This window comes from Macrosteles quadrilineatus, unplaced genomic scaffold (assembly GCF_028750875.1).
Source record: "Macrosteles quadrilineatus isolate MER2022 unplaced genomic scaffold, UCM_ALF_1.0 Scaffold_9__3_contigs__length_116548681, whole genome shotgun sequence".
NCBI lineage: Eukaryota > Metazoa > Arthropoda > Insecta > Hemiptera > Cicadellidae > Macrosteles > Macrosteles quadrilineatus.
Genome location: NW_026542602.1, coordinates 105,569,456 through 105,585,053, shown reverse-complemented (window position 1 = coordinate 105,585,053; position 15,598 = coordinate 105,569,456). Strand labels below are relative to the sequence as shown.

The 15,598-nt window shown below is 35.0% G+C and overlaps 1 protein-coding gene across 1 annotated transcript in view; it reads right to left on the bottom strand.

Moving 5' to 3' along the window:
• Positions 1–15,598, bottom strand: part of LOC129003934 (fibrillin-2-like) — a 165,924-nt gene that overhangs the window by 48,935 nt on the left and 101,391 nt on the right. The window contains exons 34-44 of the mRNA XM_054432279.1: positions 14,096–14,209; positions 13,142–13,300; positions 12,634–12,828; positions 11,664–11,792; positions 10,960–11,208; positions 8,776–8,921; positions 8,062–8,170; positions 7,522–7,686; positions 5,677–5,784; positions 1,279–1,458; positions 375–487 (exon numbers count right to left, since the gene is read on the bottom strand). Of these exons, the coding sequence (XP_054288254.1) occupies positions 375–487; positions 1,279–1,458; positions 5,677–5,784; positions 7,522–7,686; positions 8,062–8,170; positions 8,776–8,921; positions 10,960–11,208; positions 11,664–11,792; positions 12,634–12,828; positions 13,142–13,300; positions 14,096–14,209 (1,667 nt within the window). The remainder of the gene's footprint in view (positions 1–374; positions 488–1,278; positions 1,459–5,676; positions 5,785–7,521; positions 7,687–8,061; positions 8,171–8,775; positions 8,922–10,959; positions 11,209–11,663; positions 11,793–12,633; positions 12,829–13,141; positions 13,301–14,095; positions 14,210–15,598) is intronic.

Genomic DNA, 15,598 nt, shown 5'->3' with positions numbered 1-15,598 from the left:
TAAATGACATTTGTTCAAAGAGCAATTTGGTCAGTTGGAGGAACAACATCTTTAGTTAAATTTCTAACAAACCTTACAATGTACGTAATACGCCAATTTATAAATGTTGAAAAAATTTACCAAAAGGGAAATAGTCATTAAATCAAACACAAATTATTTTATATAGGCAAAGTTCAATATGTCCAATATTTTATTACAATGATCAAGAGTACAGTTGGGTTCAATTCTGTTTATCTATGAATTAAATCATATTTGCCTTTCCCATAGCACACTGTTGAAGGCAAGGCATCAAGCATGAACCTTTGATTTTGACTAAATAACAAATGCACCAAAAAAAAATTGTATTCTAACAAATTTTAGATGTGTAACATTACCTGCATTGGCCCAGGAGCAAACCCATCAGAACAAGAACATTCAAAACCTCCGAGGAGGTTGGTACAAGTCCCATTGCCACACACCCCTGCTCCGCTCATGCATTCATCCTCGTCTGGAAAATTATATTAAGAATAATAACCAAAGTTCACAGAATTAGAAAGTATTGTTATCTAGATACAACGGCAAAATTTAAAACTGCTCAGGATAGATTGTTGTTATTCATGAATGAACGAATCTCAAATCTAAAAACACTAAAACTTGGAAGAGTTTCAGTTTTTAAAATTTGATTAGCAAGTTTTGAGATTCAAAACTGAAACTGCCAACATTTTTTGTACCATTTTTAATGTTTATAAAAATTAGATAAATTATGCTGCAAGTCTCCTGCTACCACCAATCTTTCCTACAAAGTCACAAGCCTTCTGTCATTGGTCCTCAAACATCATTCGCTCTTCCCTTAACACCCCTTACTCCTTTCCACTCTTGAAAAAATGTGCAAAACCCACAAATGCCTATACGAAAAAACAAATAATTTTACTCCTCGCAAATAATATGGATCATTTTAAATAATTTGCACTTGTAGATTATCTATAAAAATTTTTAGCTCTATTGAAATAATTTGTTAACATTCTGTAAGAAGTTTAGGTATAAGTTTAAAGTGTATTTTAGTCCCACATTAAGCCAACAGTGGTTGGTTGTGGTCAGGAGACCAATTTCATTCAATTCTGATTTCACATTTTATATTACCTGTATTTTTTTGTAAACTGAAACAGGCCAGTAAATTTCACATAATAGGTCTTGAGATTGGAGATTTGAGATTTTTAAAGTTTTTATATCAGTTTTGAGACTTGGAATTGCTGGTTTTGACCATCACAGAATATATACCTCAATGTCATATTAACTCACCGATGCAACGTTTGCCAGTGCCGTCGAGTGTGTAGCCGGCCGGACACTCGCAGCGGTACGAACCATCAGTGTTGATACAGTCACCACCATCACAGGCGTGGGGCATCAGCTGGCACTCGTTGAGGTCTTCACCTGTATCCATCCTGCCTGAGCCCTGCGGACACAGCTTCCAGAAATCCTCTGTAACGAAAGGAAACATTTTAGCCTCAGGACTAATAAAAGTTAAATTCCAGTTGTTCTATCGAGTGATTGGCTTCGCAACCACAGTCTTAAATCTCAAGTTGCATTCTCAAGTAGTAAAACAGTTTATTTTAGAGATTATATTCATCCATGAAGCTAGCAATAATTGTCACAAACACATACATAAACACAAATACACGGAAAAAATTAAACAAAAATTTGGCAAAATTATCATACTGATAGTAAATGTGTAGCGCTACTCCAGCTGGAGAGTTAATAATAATAATAATAATAATATCACTTTATTGTCATAAAACATTTTACATTCCCAGCAAAGCTGGTGAAACAGATGACATTGCCATTCTTAGCTAACAAAAATAAAAATTAAAACTAAGGATTAAAATTAAACTAGTCACTTTTTAAAAAACAGTCATTTAAATACTCTTCTATTGTATAATATTTCTTTTTTATAAGGAATGTTTTTAATTCTTTCTTAAACTTTACAATACTATTGATATTTTTTTAATGAGCAGGTAGACCGTTGTAAAGCCTCAGACTCATGTAGTACGGCGATCTTTCATACAGGCATAGCCGATGTCTTGGATACTGAAAATTATTTTTTGAACGTGTTTGGTATTGATGAATAAATTGATTGTCTATAAATAATCGTGCATTACTCTTGAAGTATACCAGAATTTTATAAATGTAAAGTGAAGGCATTGTTAACATTCCATATGTTTCAAAAAGCGGTTTACATGACTTTTTTTGCGTGTAAATGATAAGATTCTTAAAAACTTCTTTTGTATCTTAAAAATAGTTGAGGCATATGATGTTGAGCCCCATAACTCAATACCATATTGCATAATGGAAAAAAAATATGGCATAATAAACTATGACCTTTGTTTTAGAATCTATTATGTTTCTTAAAACATACATCTGGAAACAAGCTGTATGTAATTTTTTAGCTAATATTTCAATGTGATGTTTCCAAGTCAAATTTTTATCAATATTTAAGCCTACAAATTTTGTTTGTTCGACAAAAGCTAAAATATCATTTTCATATGGTAATTCAAAAATTATGTTTTGCTTATTTTGTAGTGTTTGGAATTGCATAATATGTGTTGTGTAATATGTGTGACTCACTTAAAGAAATATTTATTGCAGTTTACATCCACAATTTCCAAAGTTGTCAAGGTGAAGATATTTTCTAATACGGTCATCGTGAATAAAGAGGCAAAAGTGGAAAAAGAACAGAAGTTGGACAAAAAGGTCAAACTGGATAAGATATAAACAGTAGACAAACTGGTTGGTCAAACTGTTCTGGACAATATAAGAGCAAATTAACTAGACAAAGGGGATGGCCTGGACAAAATGAGCAGACTGGACAGATTAGATAAACTAGATTTGATACGATATTAGAGGTGTGCGGATAGTGAAATTTCATTTCGGATCGGATTCGGATCGGATAGTTGAGGCTCGGTTCGGATCGGATCGGATATTGGGAGGTTCGGATTCGGATATTTTCGGATTCGGATAGTTCGGCGCGGTTAATAATAAGCTGCATATGTATTTTTAACCTACAAAACAATGTAAAGCTGTGTAAATAAACTTAAATGACGATTTTGAACTATAGAATTTCAAATTAGCCAAGTCCACAGTTTTCTCTCTCTTGAAAATCACAATTCACAACATTTATTTTCAAAAGTTGGTTGCTTGAATTAAGTACACTAGCAGCCGAAATCTTCACAAACACCTTAGCTCAGCAGGACTGGTGTCAAACGTTTGGGCTTGTTTACTTGAGGTTATGATTTATCTTGTTTCCTGGTTCTCACAAGCCAAGGAGTTCGATCTCAAGTTTATTTTCACATTGTATTTGTTACGTTTTTTGGAACGGATTATTGGGCTTAAGTGGCATTTTGTGGGTTTGCCAAGTGTAGAATCACTAATGCACTAAATTGGCTCTAGCTCACGATTTGATGTTGGGCAATTAGACTTTATAACTGTGTAAAAGGTCCCTGAATTTATAAATTGCATTCTACACATATTCACTGCCAAACATAATTCAGTAGAACCTTGATGAACCGAGAATTACACTAGCCTAGACATAACTTCATTACCCCAAGTAAAATACCAAGATAATCTTTATAATTGTATTTGAATCTATAATCTTAGTTTGTTAAAAATGGATTGTATGTTCAACAATAATTGCAGTCCATTATTGTTAAGCAGTATGGTCCCAAATTATTGTTTTTGATTTTGAAACATCACAGTTCATTTGACAAAATTATAATTGAAGCAGCCCAATGTCAAGTCACCGCTTGTGCAATAGTTTGTTTACAAGCTTTCTCCAGACCACGGGGGAGGGGAGGGGAGGGTCTGATAAGCCGTCTATTGTTCACCCCCAAGAAGGTCCGACCCTCATTAGTGCCGCTCGGCTGCACTCAAGTGTTTTACCCCCTGCTGTGCGCTATGTCATAAAAGCTGATAACGACTTGAATGCGTGATAAGGGAAACCCAAGAAATAGAAGAACAAAGAGAAAGAATAATGACGTTGTTATCTGTATTCCCTTTTTACAATTTCCGTTATTTTTTGTTATCTTTATGTAAGATTTTATGATTTTGTTTTATAGGTTTATAAAATAATTCTTTTTAACTACGGGAATATCAATTTATAATTTATCAACGTGCTTCTCTTCTGAAACAGCAATACCGGATGCATAATAAAGGTCAATGACCTAAAATATCACGATTGTGCAATATTGTATTTTGATGTTGAAATTAAAATCACGACAAAAGTTTGTATATATCCATGGTCCCTATCGTTAAATCATTTAATATGTACACAATAAATGCTAAATAATCGTGGTTAGTTCTAACTTTATTTTTTATTATTCAAAGTTTCTACACAGTAAGACAATCCAAAGTCAAACCGGGCAATGAATACCCAAAAAACAACGTATCTTGTCCTGTGATTGGAATACCACTCGCCGGCCAGTCCTTTCGGTTTAGGGAAGTAGTGCAAGTCTATATATAGCTTCAAGGTCTTACCCACCCCTTCCCCCTCCGGTCCTACTTGACTCACTACCGGCGCTCCTTTCGAGGTTATTGCCCAACCCCTCCCACCCTTCTATTGTGTTGCCTTTCTATTGTTTCTATTCTGACTTTTTTTCGGGAAACATTTAATCTATTGTTTACGTAACATCACAGTAGTAGGCTAGATTTTTCTACTTTGAAACAGTACTGTAAAAAAACTATTACGCAGCGCCCCTAGTATCAGGAGCAAGACAAGCACGAGTTGACTTTCATTTGACCATGGTAGTTCTTTTCTGCTTTATGTCTGTTCGGTCCAGACGAATCTAATCGTAAAGCAAAACAGCCGATAACGACTAAACTAGTTATCAGTATTGCATCATACGGCTTCTTTGCCGTTTGCTGTTAGGTCGTTGGAAACGTATTGCTGTAATTTTGTCCTGGGAAACTAATGGTGGTTATAGAGGCTTTCTGTCCAAAACGTCAAAATATATTTTCTATCCGAAAAAGTCGGATATATAACGGATAGTGTCGGATATCGAATTTGGGCTCGGTTCGAACCGAATCCGACCCGATGATTTTTCGGATATCCGCGATATTGATAAAATGAAGATAAAGTGGATGAACTGAGAAACAAGTAAATTGATTCAAGGAGTGGATGTATGAACAAAATAAACAAAAATATGAAAATTGGGAATAGAACCACACGAATGAATTTAAAAAAAAATGGATTGGACGGATTAGTAAAATGAAAGAAATTTGTTGTGTGGAAATATTTTAATTCACTTTAAAAAAAAATCCTTATTAATTGAGGCATACTGGACCACAATAGTCTTCAAACTTACCATTTATTACTATCAGGAGAATTTTAATAACATGTCTGTTTTCACTCACAATTAAAGTAAAAAATACGCAAACATCTTTGCAAAGTCTTTTGGATTAATTTTAAATATTAATTTGTATTTTGTAATTATGTAATTGCAACTATATATTGTATGTATGTAATTTAACTTGCATTAACTTTTAATTAAAAAAAAAAACATTATTTAAATATTTTAACAGCATGTTTATTCTGTATTATATTTCTCTACTGATTATATGTTTTCTTCTATAAGGTAAACCAGCAACTACTTACGCACAAGAACAGATTGAATTCATTTCTCAATTATCTTTGTCTCGGAGACTCACCAGTGCCTTGCTTGGGACATTGTTCACAATAGCGGCCCCAGGCAGCTCCCATAGAACAGCAGCATTCCTTCACAGTCATTGGCTCTCGTCTGGCCAGCGAGCATTTACCTGACAATCACATACGTACTGAGTAGTAAAGCAATAAAAAAAAAAATAAATATAAATCATCCATGTCAAAATTGTACATTATGGCTTTAACTATTTGAGAACAACCATTGAAAAAAAATAAATTAAAATCATTAATTAAAAAAAATAACAAGAAAATAAAAGTTTACAAAATAAGTTAATACTGTTCTATGTTTTGGATTAAATATCAAGTCATGGGATGAGTGTCTGTTCATATATGAATGGATTACCTATAAACACGGAAAAATACAGCTGCACATTTAAGAAGTGCCTGATTTCTTAAACTATTTTAGTAAGTATTATTTTAAAAGCTATGGCCCATTCCTTTCTCACCACCAAACCTCCTCTTCCCTTTTTACTCAAAGTACAAGTTTTTTCATTGGCAGATAATTTTAAGGACTGCTGGAATTAGGTATAAATTAACCTTCCCACTCCTTATAGCTCAATTTTTTTTCATGTAACAATGTTGTATTTTGGGAAGATTCAGTTGATTTTGTGTAAATACAGATATATTAGTTTTATCTATTAGTTTTAAGTCTTTATTTAACCATTGACAATATGTCCTGTTATTATGATGTACTGACACGTAACTCAATAAATAAATATAAATTAACGACGATCGCGCCATGACCGCGAGTCATACCGACGATCTACCCGTGACCCTGAACTCATACTTAAGTCATACTGGCGATCGCGCCATGACCACGTCATACCGACGATCTTGCCGTAACCGCGGAGTCATACCGACGATTATGCCGTGACCACGAGTCATACTGACAATCTATCCGTGACCGCGGAGTCATACCAACGATCATGCCGTGACCATGAGTCATACCGACGATCACCCATACCGACGATTCCGCCTTGACCACGTGTCATTTTGACGATTGCTCAGTGACCAAGAGTCATTTCGACCAAGAGTCACAAGTTTCTATACCTGTAAATTTTTAGGCCTCCCCATTTTTTGTTTTTATAGATCATTAACAAAAATGGTCAATATTGATTTTGTTTGTCCTTTTTGGTAACTGCAATACTCAAGACTTTCTTTTCATGCACAGGAAAAAATCCCGTCCCGTCCCGTCCCGAAAATCAGGAAGGAAATAAAAATCCCGTCCCGTTCCGTCCCGAACTAAAAATTCAATCCCGTCCATCCCTAACTTTTACCCAACTAGATCCTGCTTATAACTTGGTGACAATTTTTGGTCTTGGAGACAACAATGTGGGGTATGGTGTGTAAAGCAGGGAGCACAAGACAAAGCTAAAGAAAACATCAAAACCAGTAGGGGTGGTGTGCAGTGTTACAAGACCACTTTGTAGATCCCGAGTCTGCTGCAGAAGCTGTGGCAACCAGGGCTTGAGAGATCCTACAAACCGGACCATTAAAGTAACAAATATTCTATATGGGGATTGTGTTGGAAAAGTGGTGTAACTGCTTAGGAAAAAGCTTAAACACAAAACTTTGTAAGGATGTTAATGGAAGCCCCTGGAAACATAATGACTTCCGGGAAATTTCCTATGTTGTAATTCAGTCACTTTGCAAAACTAGTGTTAATGTCACACTACGGGGAGAATAATGGCCAAGAGAAAATAATAAAAGCTGTATAGATCAGATAATAAACAGAAAAAGAATTAACTTTAGTTGTTACAGTCAACCCTTTTACTCATGAATCATTTCAGTAGTTGTACATTATTTCTACAATCAGTTCATCATAAACTCACCTGCATGCAAGTCATCGAAGCACATGTCCTGCCTCACGTCGATACATTTCATGCCGTTCTGGCTGAGGATGAATCCGTCAGGACACTCACAGATGAAACCTCCCTCTGTGTTGATGCAGGCTCCACCCTCACATATACCTGCACTGTCCTGGCACTCGTTGATGTCTACAATAAATCAAAAGCTTGTCAAAACATGTTTAAGCCTGTCAGAACACTGTGTTTCATCACACAAATCCTCTTACTTTATGCTGTGATTGTTCTTTGCAACAAGGTTAAGAGTTAAGATGTCTAACAGACCATTTTCAAGTTCTTTTAGAAGTGGATTAAACTTAGCTCAACTAAGAAAACGAGCTAAACTGAGAAAATGTCTCTGCCACTGTCCCGTTAAACTTTTAAAACCCATCTATGCACCAAGTTAGCCCCTTTCATTACTAGAAGTATGGCTTCCATAATAGCACTTTATGGTTTGGGTCTACTCTGAGGGAGGAGCCTGATGGAGAACTATTTATCCCTTACACTAGGTAGGTAATGTCCACTAACCTTGACACTTGGTCTTGTCCGGACTCAGCCTGTAGCCTGAGGGACAGGAACACTGGAAAGATCCCATCAGGTTCTGACACCGACCTGGCGACCCGCACATCCCACCTGTCTGACACCACAAAACAACCTCAACAAAGCTAAATGTCAGCTATCTTCGTCCAATTAACTTTTGTATGTTTGAGTGTAATTGTTACCATACCTTATTTACAAACCAAATTTATAAAGCATGTCTTGAGAACAGTTAGAAACTGTTTATTGAATAAATTACTAAAATATCCTGTAAAGGATGTATGCAAGTAAGTATTAGGTGTAAACAATTGTGCTCACACCTATCAACAGGAACGACAAGTAGATGTGATGAATACAACACCTGTTGTGATGCTCTCGATTAGGTTACCACCAGGTTGTAAAGGGGAAGTGTTTGGTGATGTTTTGAGAGTAGGCTGGATGAGTGTTGGAAGTGGAAACAATAACTTGATCTGCTACAAGTACTGGCCTACACAAAGCACTTGCTCTAAGTAAGAAGCGCAGGTTGTTGGATCAGAGATACAGTCAGTGACAGGCAAGCAAGCATCAATCCACCTAAATTTTTATATACACTATAAGCTAATGCAGACCTGGATCTAGAGTCTGCATCTTAATATAAACAACTTCAGTTAATGTTACCTGAAAAACAGTTCTGATACCAAACTTATCAGCCAGACCTGACATTACCTCATGGCACTCGTCGACGTCCTGACATTGCTGTTGGTCCGGTGAGAGAGTGTAGCCGTCCGCACACTCACAACGGAATGACCCAATCACATTGCGGCATCTCCCATTACGACAGAGGTACGGCATTATGTGACACTCATCCACATCTGTCCACACATCATTTAATCATTGTTATACACAAATAATAACATCTGCGCAACCTTGAGATTTTTAATCAAGCTTTAACAAAAGCACAAGCCCCCCATGGTTGCTGATACATTCAAATCAAATCAAATCATCTTTATTCAAGCTGTACATACATACATGAATAGAGTCAAGGAAATAAAAACTAACATTATGCTAGTGATGGCAACAAATTGTAAACTTCTGTGATGTTGAAGAGATTATTATTATCTCCCCACCGAAGGCGACAGTGTATTTTGAATCACGCAATCTTCTAACACAAGTGTACATGTTGCTCGAAATCGAGCAATTGCAAAGAAGTAAAGTACGGTAGTTGTTTAAAAACAAATAACTTATTTATAACCTAATAAAAGTCATAATTTCCGATGAGTTTAAAAGACTCAACTCATAGATCACGTACCTAACAGTTCCATATAATCAACATTTCTTGTAAATATTTTATCATTTTTCAAAAGCTGATCTAGTTTTTTAGTGTATTTTACAAATATTTCCCACTTATAGCCGCATTAGGTTGTCCATGTTGATCTTCGTCAATGATAATGTAGTCTGCATGGTACTACCCATTGTTGCCAGTACGTTTACAAATTTTTGTAATTTTTTTACAACGATAACATTTTGTTTACATTACTTAAGAACTGCCTGATTTTCTGCATAACCTCTCTATCACAATTGTATTCGCTTCAATTGGCAATAATTTGGCTAGTTACTGTTATAACGTATGTTAAATAATTGAGTACACGTATATTCAATTATATACGTGTATACTCAATAGATAAATTTACCTGAAAAAATGCAGAATTGAAAGGCCTAATATTGTTCAGATGGTTTTTTTGTTTCCCTTAAATGTGAATAATGCAAATCCTTCAATGAAAGTTTTATTAAAGTTTTTTGGATGTAGTCATATTATTTTAAAATCTCTTGACTTCTAATAAAACATATATTTAATATCCTTGCCGTAACAGTTTAATTCAGCCTTAGAGTGTTTTCCTTTGCCAATAATCATAAAGTTAAGTCCGTGTTTCCTACAAAATAGTAAAACTTCGACTAACATCCTTGTTAATTTTTTGTGGGAATATTCATACTGTAGGTGTTCTTTATTATATAGGAGGTAAAATATATCAAATTGCCAAGGCTTTCTCGATTATTTAAATTGTAAATTAAAGTAGTACATTTATTTCATTTCTATTCAACCAAAATCAGTAAATGAACCCAATGCGTTTCGTTGAATTGAAAGATAAATAACAGTAATTAAATTATACAGCTGATCAAAATGTAAACAATTATGTTCTTCATAAGGAAAACATGGGAACCTTTAAAGTTTAAAGCCACTGGGGCAGAGCCTAAGGGACTTTTTCATAAATGTAAGGCCAGTTTGCAAATCTACTCGACACGCTCTTTCCAATGAGACGTCAATGGATGAAATCGGTTAAGAAATGGCGGAGGAGTTCAACCGACAAAGTTTCATGTAGCGTATTAATTATAAAGATTACGATAATATCCTGCATATAAAAAAGCTAGGCTTGGTTTGGCAATTTAGCTGCTTTCCTACACATGTCTTATTATAGTAAAAAGTTAAAACTCAATGTATAATCATTACTAACTCGTAAATATTAAGTACAATTTTATATTTACTTTTTATTTTATATTATTTCACCGACATTAAAATAATTTAACCCAAGTAAAACAAAACGTATAGAAACTTAAATTTTTCCTCTAATAAAACAAAGTTAAAATAAATAAGTAAAACTACGCTTACCGCAATAGAAAACACTATTACCACAAAAGCTTCCTTCTGTGCACATGGATTTTGCTTGTGCATTGTCTCGTGCACATTTACTAGACAAAAGCTGACTAAAACAGATCTGGACATGAATTTTGCATGCTTCAAGAGAAGTTTATTAGCAGTATCCAAAGTCAATGGTTGAAGTATTTCTAAACTCGTAACAAATGCCTCTAGCACTATTCTACTACAAAACTGGAAGATAAGATGTATAAACTAACCTATGCAGTCGTTGTTATGGCTCAGTTTGAACCCAGGGAAGCAGTGACACTTGAAGCTGCCGACAGCGTTGATGCAGGTGCCATTGTTGCATATGTTGGGATGTCGCGCACATTCGTCTACATCCGCACACGTCTCGCGTGTTGCCGTCAGCGCGTACCCGTTGTGACACATGCACTGGAAACTACCTTGCACATTGTTGCAGTCTCCGTGCTCACAGATGTTGGCTCCTTCCACACACTCATCCACGTCTGGGCAAATACAAATGCAAATCAGATTGCGTCGGAAAATATTACTGTTAGACTATATGGAATAATATTAATTAATGCGGGGCACAAAATATTGCAATGACACTTTATAGAAATAAAGCTTGATAAAAAAACTCACAATAAATTTAAAACTGACAATATTTTTATTTAATGGGTTGAATAAAGCACTCTGTCATAGCTATCCACCTAGCCTGGACGGTAATAGTCAAATCATGCAGATAATTTGTATTTTTTCACATAACAATCAGAAACTATGGAAAATACAGTGTAGAATCACATCATTTTGAGAACAATCAACCATCCATTGGTTAAAAAACCTCGGCCTAGCTAGAGAGAGTTTGTTGTATTAATAAACTATTACATTACAGTACGTGGTAATTTTATTACAATATTAATTTGTAGAAAGCATGATTGCCAGCATATGAGGTCAGACATACCTACACAGTCACGCATACTCATGCCCAGTTTGTATCCCAGGGGACACTGGCACTCGTAACTGCCCGGGGAGTTGATACATTGGGCATTGCCTCTGCATGGGCTGGGAATACGTAGACACTCGTTGTCATCTGGTACAACAAACACATAATCAAAAAGATTAGTACTAGTCAACTAATAAACAAGTACAAAAACAAACAGGTGACACTGGTATTAGAGTCAAAGAAACTTCAAGACCTTTCCTGGAGTGAAAATACAATAGTTTTACTCTATTCAATAATTGTACCTTCAGCAAAAATAAAAATACCTCTGTCGCAGCAAACCTGCAGACTAAGCTAATTTCCATTTACCTGGCTAGATTTCCACTAAAATACTCCCTCTAAATGTTCCCATAGTCCGACCATGCTGGTTCGGGAACTCCTCGGAATAAACATAGGTTTACATGCTTGTACAAAAATTCTACCAAAATCGATCATTTCTGCTCAAGTTATTGTGCTAACGGACACACATATATGAATTTAAACTGAGGGTGTTTTTGGCCTCCGGGTACCACATAACAAAAAAGTAAATTGGTCCTGGGTCCAGGTCTTACCATGAGACCTACGGTAATAGCTTATTTCCTATATAGAAAATTTGCAAAAAAAAATACGCCATTGTCAACTTTATATAGGTAGCCGAGCAGTAAAAGTGTCGCCCACCCAAATCTAAGCCCAGATTTTTTGTTCTAAACCCAGATGCAATTATCATCTGGCTATCAATAAATTGCACTATCTAACACAAGATTGGGGTTAGATGCTTAGATAAGGATACTTAGAAAAGGTTGACATTAGGTTATATGCCTAACAAGACCAGGGTTTGATATGTAACCTAAAAAAAAAACTTCAAAACTACTAATGTTGTAGAACAGTTAAATAAAACCATACAATTATCCAATTTTTAAAGGTTGTTAGGTTATGTTAGTTACACACCCACCTATACACTGATGACTCTCCACATCATAGACAAACCCACGGTTACACTGACACTCAAAGCTGCCGGGAGTGTTGAGACAAGAGCCGTGATTGCACATGGTCGGCATCAGTGTACACTCGTCTATCTCTACACTGGCGTTGGTCATCGGGTCCATGATCTGACCTGGCTGTGTGCCGCATAGCACCAGATAGTCCTCTGTGAATGTTACAGAAACTGTGCGTTAGACTTCAACATTGTATTGATTGATATAAGAGATAAAATTGCCTTTATTCAAACTGTACATACATGCATTATTAAAGTAAATTAGGAGTATGTTAGGTTTATTTTGTACATAAAAGGCAATAATGAACTTTTGCCCTAACAAGGAGAACATGTGAACACTAATAGTAGTAAGTCTAAATTTGTATGATAGATGTATTTGAAAAAGAGGGCTATACTTGAATATGTACAAAAAATGATCCCCAAAATACCAATATGATTTCAGGTTGGCGAGTTCACTGATACTGACTTGACTTGTCGGCTGGGCAGGGCTGGCAGGGATCGCCCCAGGCTTGTCCCATACTACAGCAGCACAACATCCGAGTCTGCTCATTGGTCATCGGCTGTGTACAGCGGCCGCCCTCGTACGACAGATAACACAGCTCCTTCCTCATGTCCACACACTCCTCTATACACAGTCACACACTTAGAAAGTCAACAAACATATGCTACCTCATAATAGCTGGTGAAAGAGGTTGGATTAGAACACAAAACTTATGTCAATCTTGCTTTATGGTTAAAAAGGCAAGGTATTGGTAAAAGGGCTGATTCAATAATCATTAAAAAACTTCTGATTAAAATGTTGACTTTGATTATCAATTCCAAATGCAGCTCTGATTACTGACTAATCTAGACATTTTTTGCCCATTCTTACAATAGCCAGAATTTTAAAATTTGCCACAATTTTACTAGCACCATGCATTTAAAATGGAGTAAATTTAATATATTATCAATGGATAGTCATTAGAATATCAAAACAGGGACAGTGCTATTTTTTATACAAATATAATAAAAATAACTTAAAGAATCATTGATGTTGGTATGCCTAACTTAGCAGTCAATAACTAAATATATTCTGGACGTAATATATATTAAAAATTGGTAACGCCAGTTAACTATGATGCAAATTGGTGTAGGACAGTAGGACTATCTGATATTTATGTGTTTGGTGTTAAATAGCTGTCTCATAGTGCACTTGCAGAGCAGAAAAAAGTTAGCTTATTGTCCACCAATAAATTACTGCACCGGTTTTGTTTTCAATAAATAGATTCATTCGTAAACTAACTTTTGTTTCATGGTCTTGAAAGTATACAAAACTACAACAAAGCTAGACATAACTTACAGGCTAAGCATAGCATAACCAAAAACATGAACAGTAAAATATAATACAACTTGGTAAAAAACATAAATACGTATTACTCACTGCCATTGGGTAGAAGCATGTAACCATCAGGACATACACAGTGGTAGCTTCCATCATCATTGATACAGAATCCAACACCACATATCTCAGGCTTCTCTTGACACTCATTGATATCTGGAACAATATCATACAATGCTTGTGGCTTCTACTGTCCCCTCAGGTGGGATTATATTTAATTTAGTTAGTTTAACTTCATGTAAATTCAACTTTCTATTTAAAGTTGTATTACCGCTATAGACTCTAGAGTCTTACTAAGATTCTCACTTTTACAAAACAAAATAATGGACAAACAAAAAGATTTCAAAAATATGTTCAACAAAAATAACTTACATTTTATAAGTTAACTCAATAAAATGCCTATTTTATTAGGGGTCTACGGTATAGAAAATTTAAGGTCGGTACGGTTTGGTACGGTACAATATTTGGTACCTCGGTTCTCGGTAAATAATTGGTACGGTACGCGGGTACCCGTATTTTTGTGGTTTTCTTCTCAGAACTGTATTTAAACCATTATTTTTAACTTTAATACATTGACATTACTATGAAAATGGATAGTATCCTACATTCATGGTTTTCTAACAACAATTACTGTACCACACATTATTAAAACAAAACCTTTTACTACTACGAGGATTGTGTCAAGAAAAATCACAGTTAAGATAAAGGCTTTACCTATTTACTCTGAGATACTTTGAATAGCCATGATAAAGTGGTTTAAAAATAGGATAAGAGTTTTTATAAATAAACATGTTTGAAACATTTATTGACAAGATAATTTCACAAAACTGGTAAATTATTTCCAACCAACACAATGTCTAGTTGTTTTTTTTTTTTAACTGTTAAAAACATATAAAAGCATTCAGTACGAAGACAGTGTAGTTTTGCCAGCTGTTCACAGCAAAAGACAATGAAGAATTGGAGGTTATGATGAAGTAATGGCAAAGAGTATCTTTTTTTATCAGCTTCAAAACTAAGATAGGTAATAAAGATGGATACAACTCTTGCAAAGTTTTTTTATGAAACTAAAATTTGGATTATCACAGAGTAAGATTATTGTCTTTTCATTTACAAAGTTAACATCCACAATATCAATCATATCAATCATTAGTTTATATCTCAGGCTCAATCAAATTTTCTTAGTATATTTTAAAGCTCTTCCAAAGAATCAAAGGACCCAGGCCTAGACCTAATTATTTAGGAGGGCCTATATATAAATTTATTTATAATGAGAGTAGCAAAATCACTATCTAGTTCATAAGATTTAGATTGCATAAAGTACCTTCAACACAATAAAAAATACAGGAAACTAAAAAACATTTAAGCCTTAAACAGCCACATCTAACAATATTAGACAAGATACAGAACATGCAATGACATAATTTGAGACCGAGTAGGATTGCATAAAAAAAAAATATATATGCAAACAACAACAACTATGCTTGAGGTTTCGCCAATAGAAAGATAAATTATCTATAACAAATATTTTAACTTATAAAATAAGAT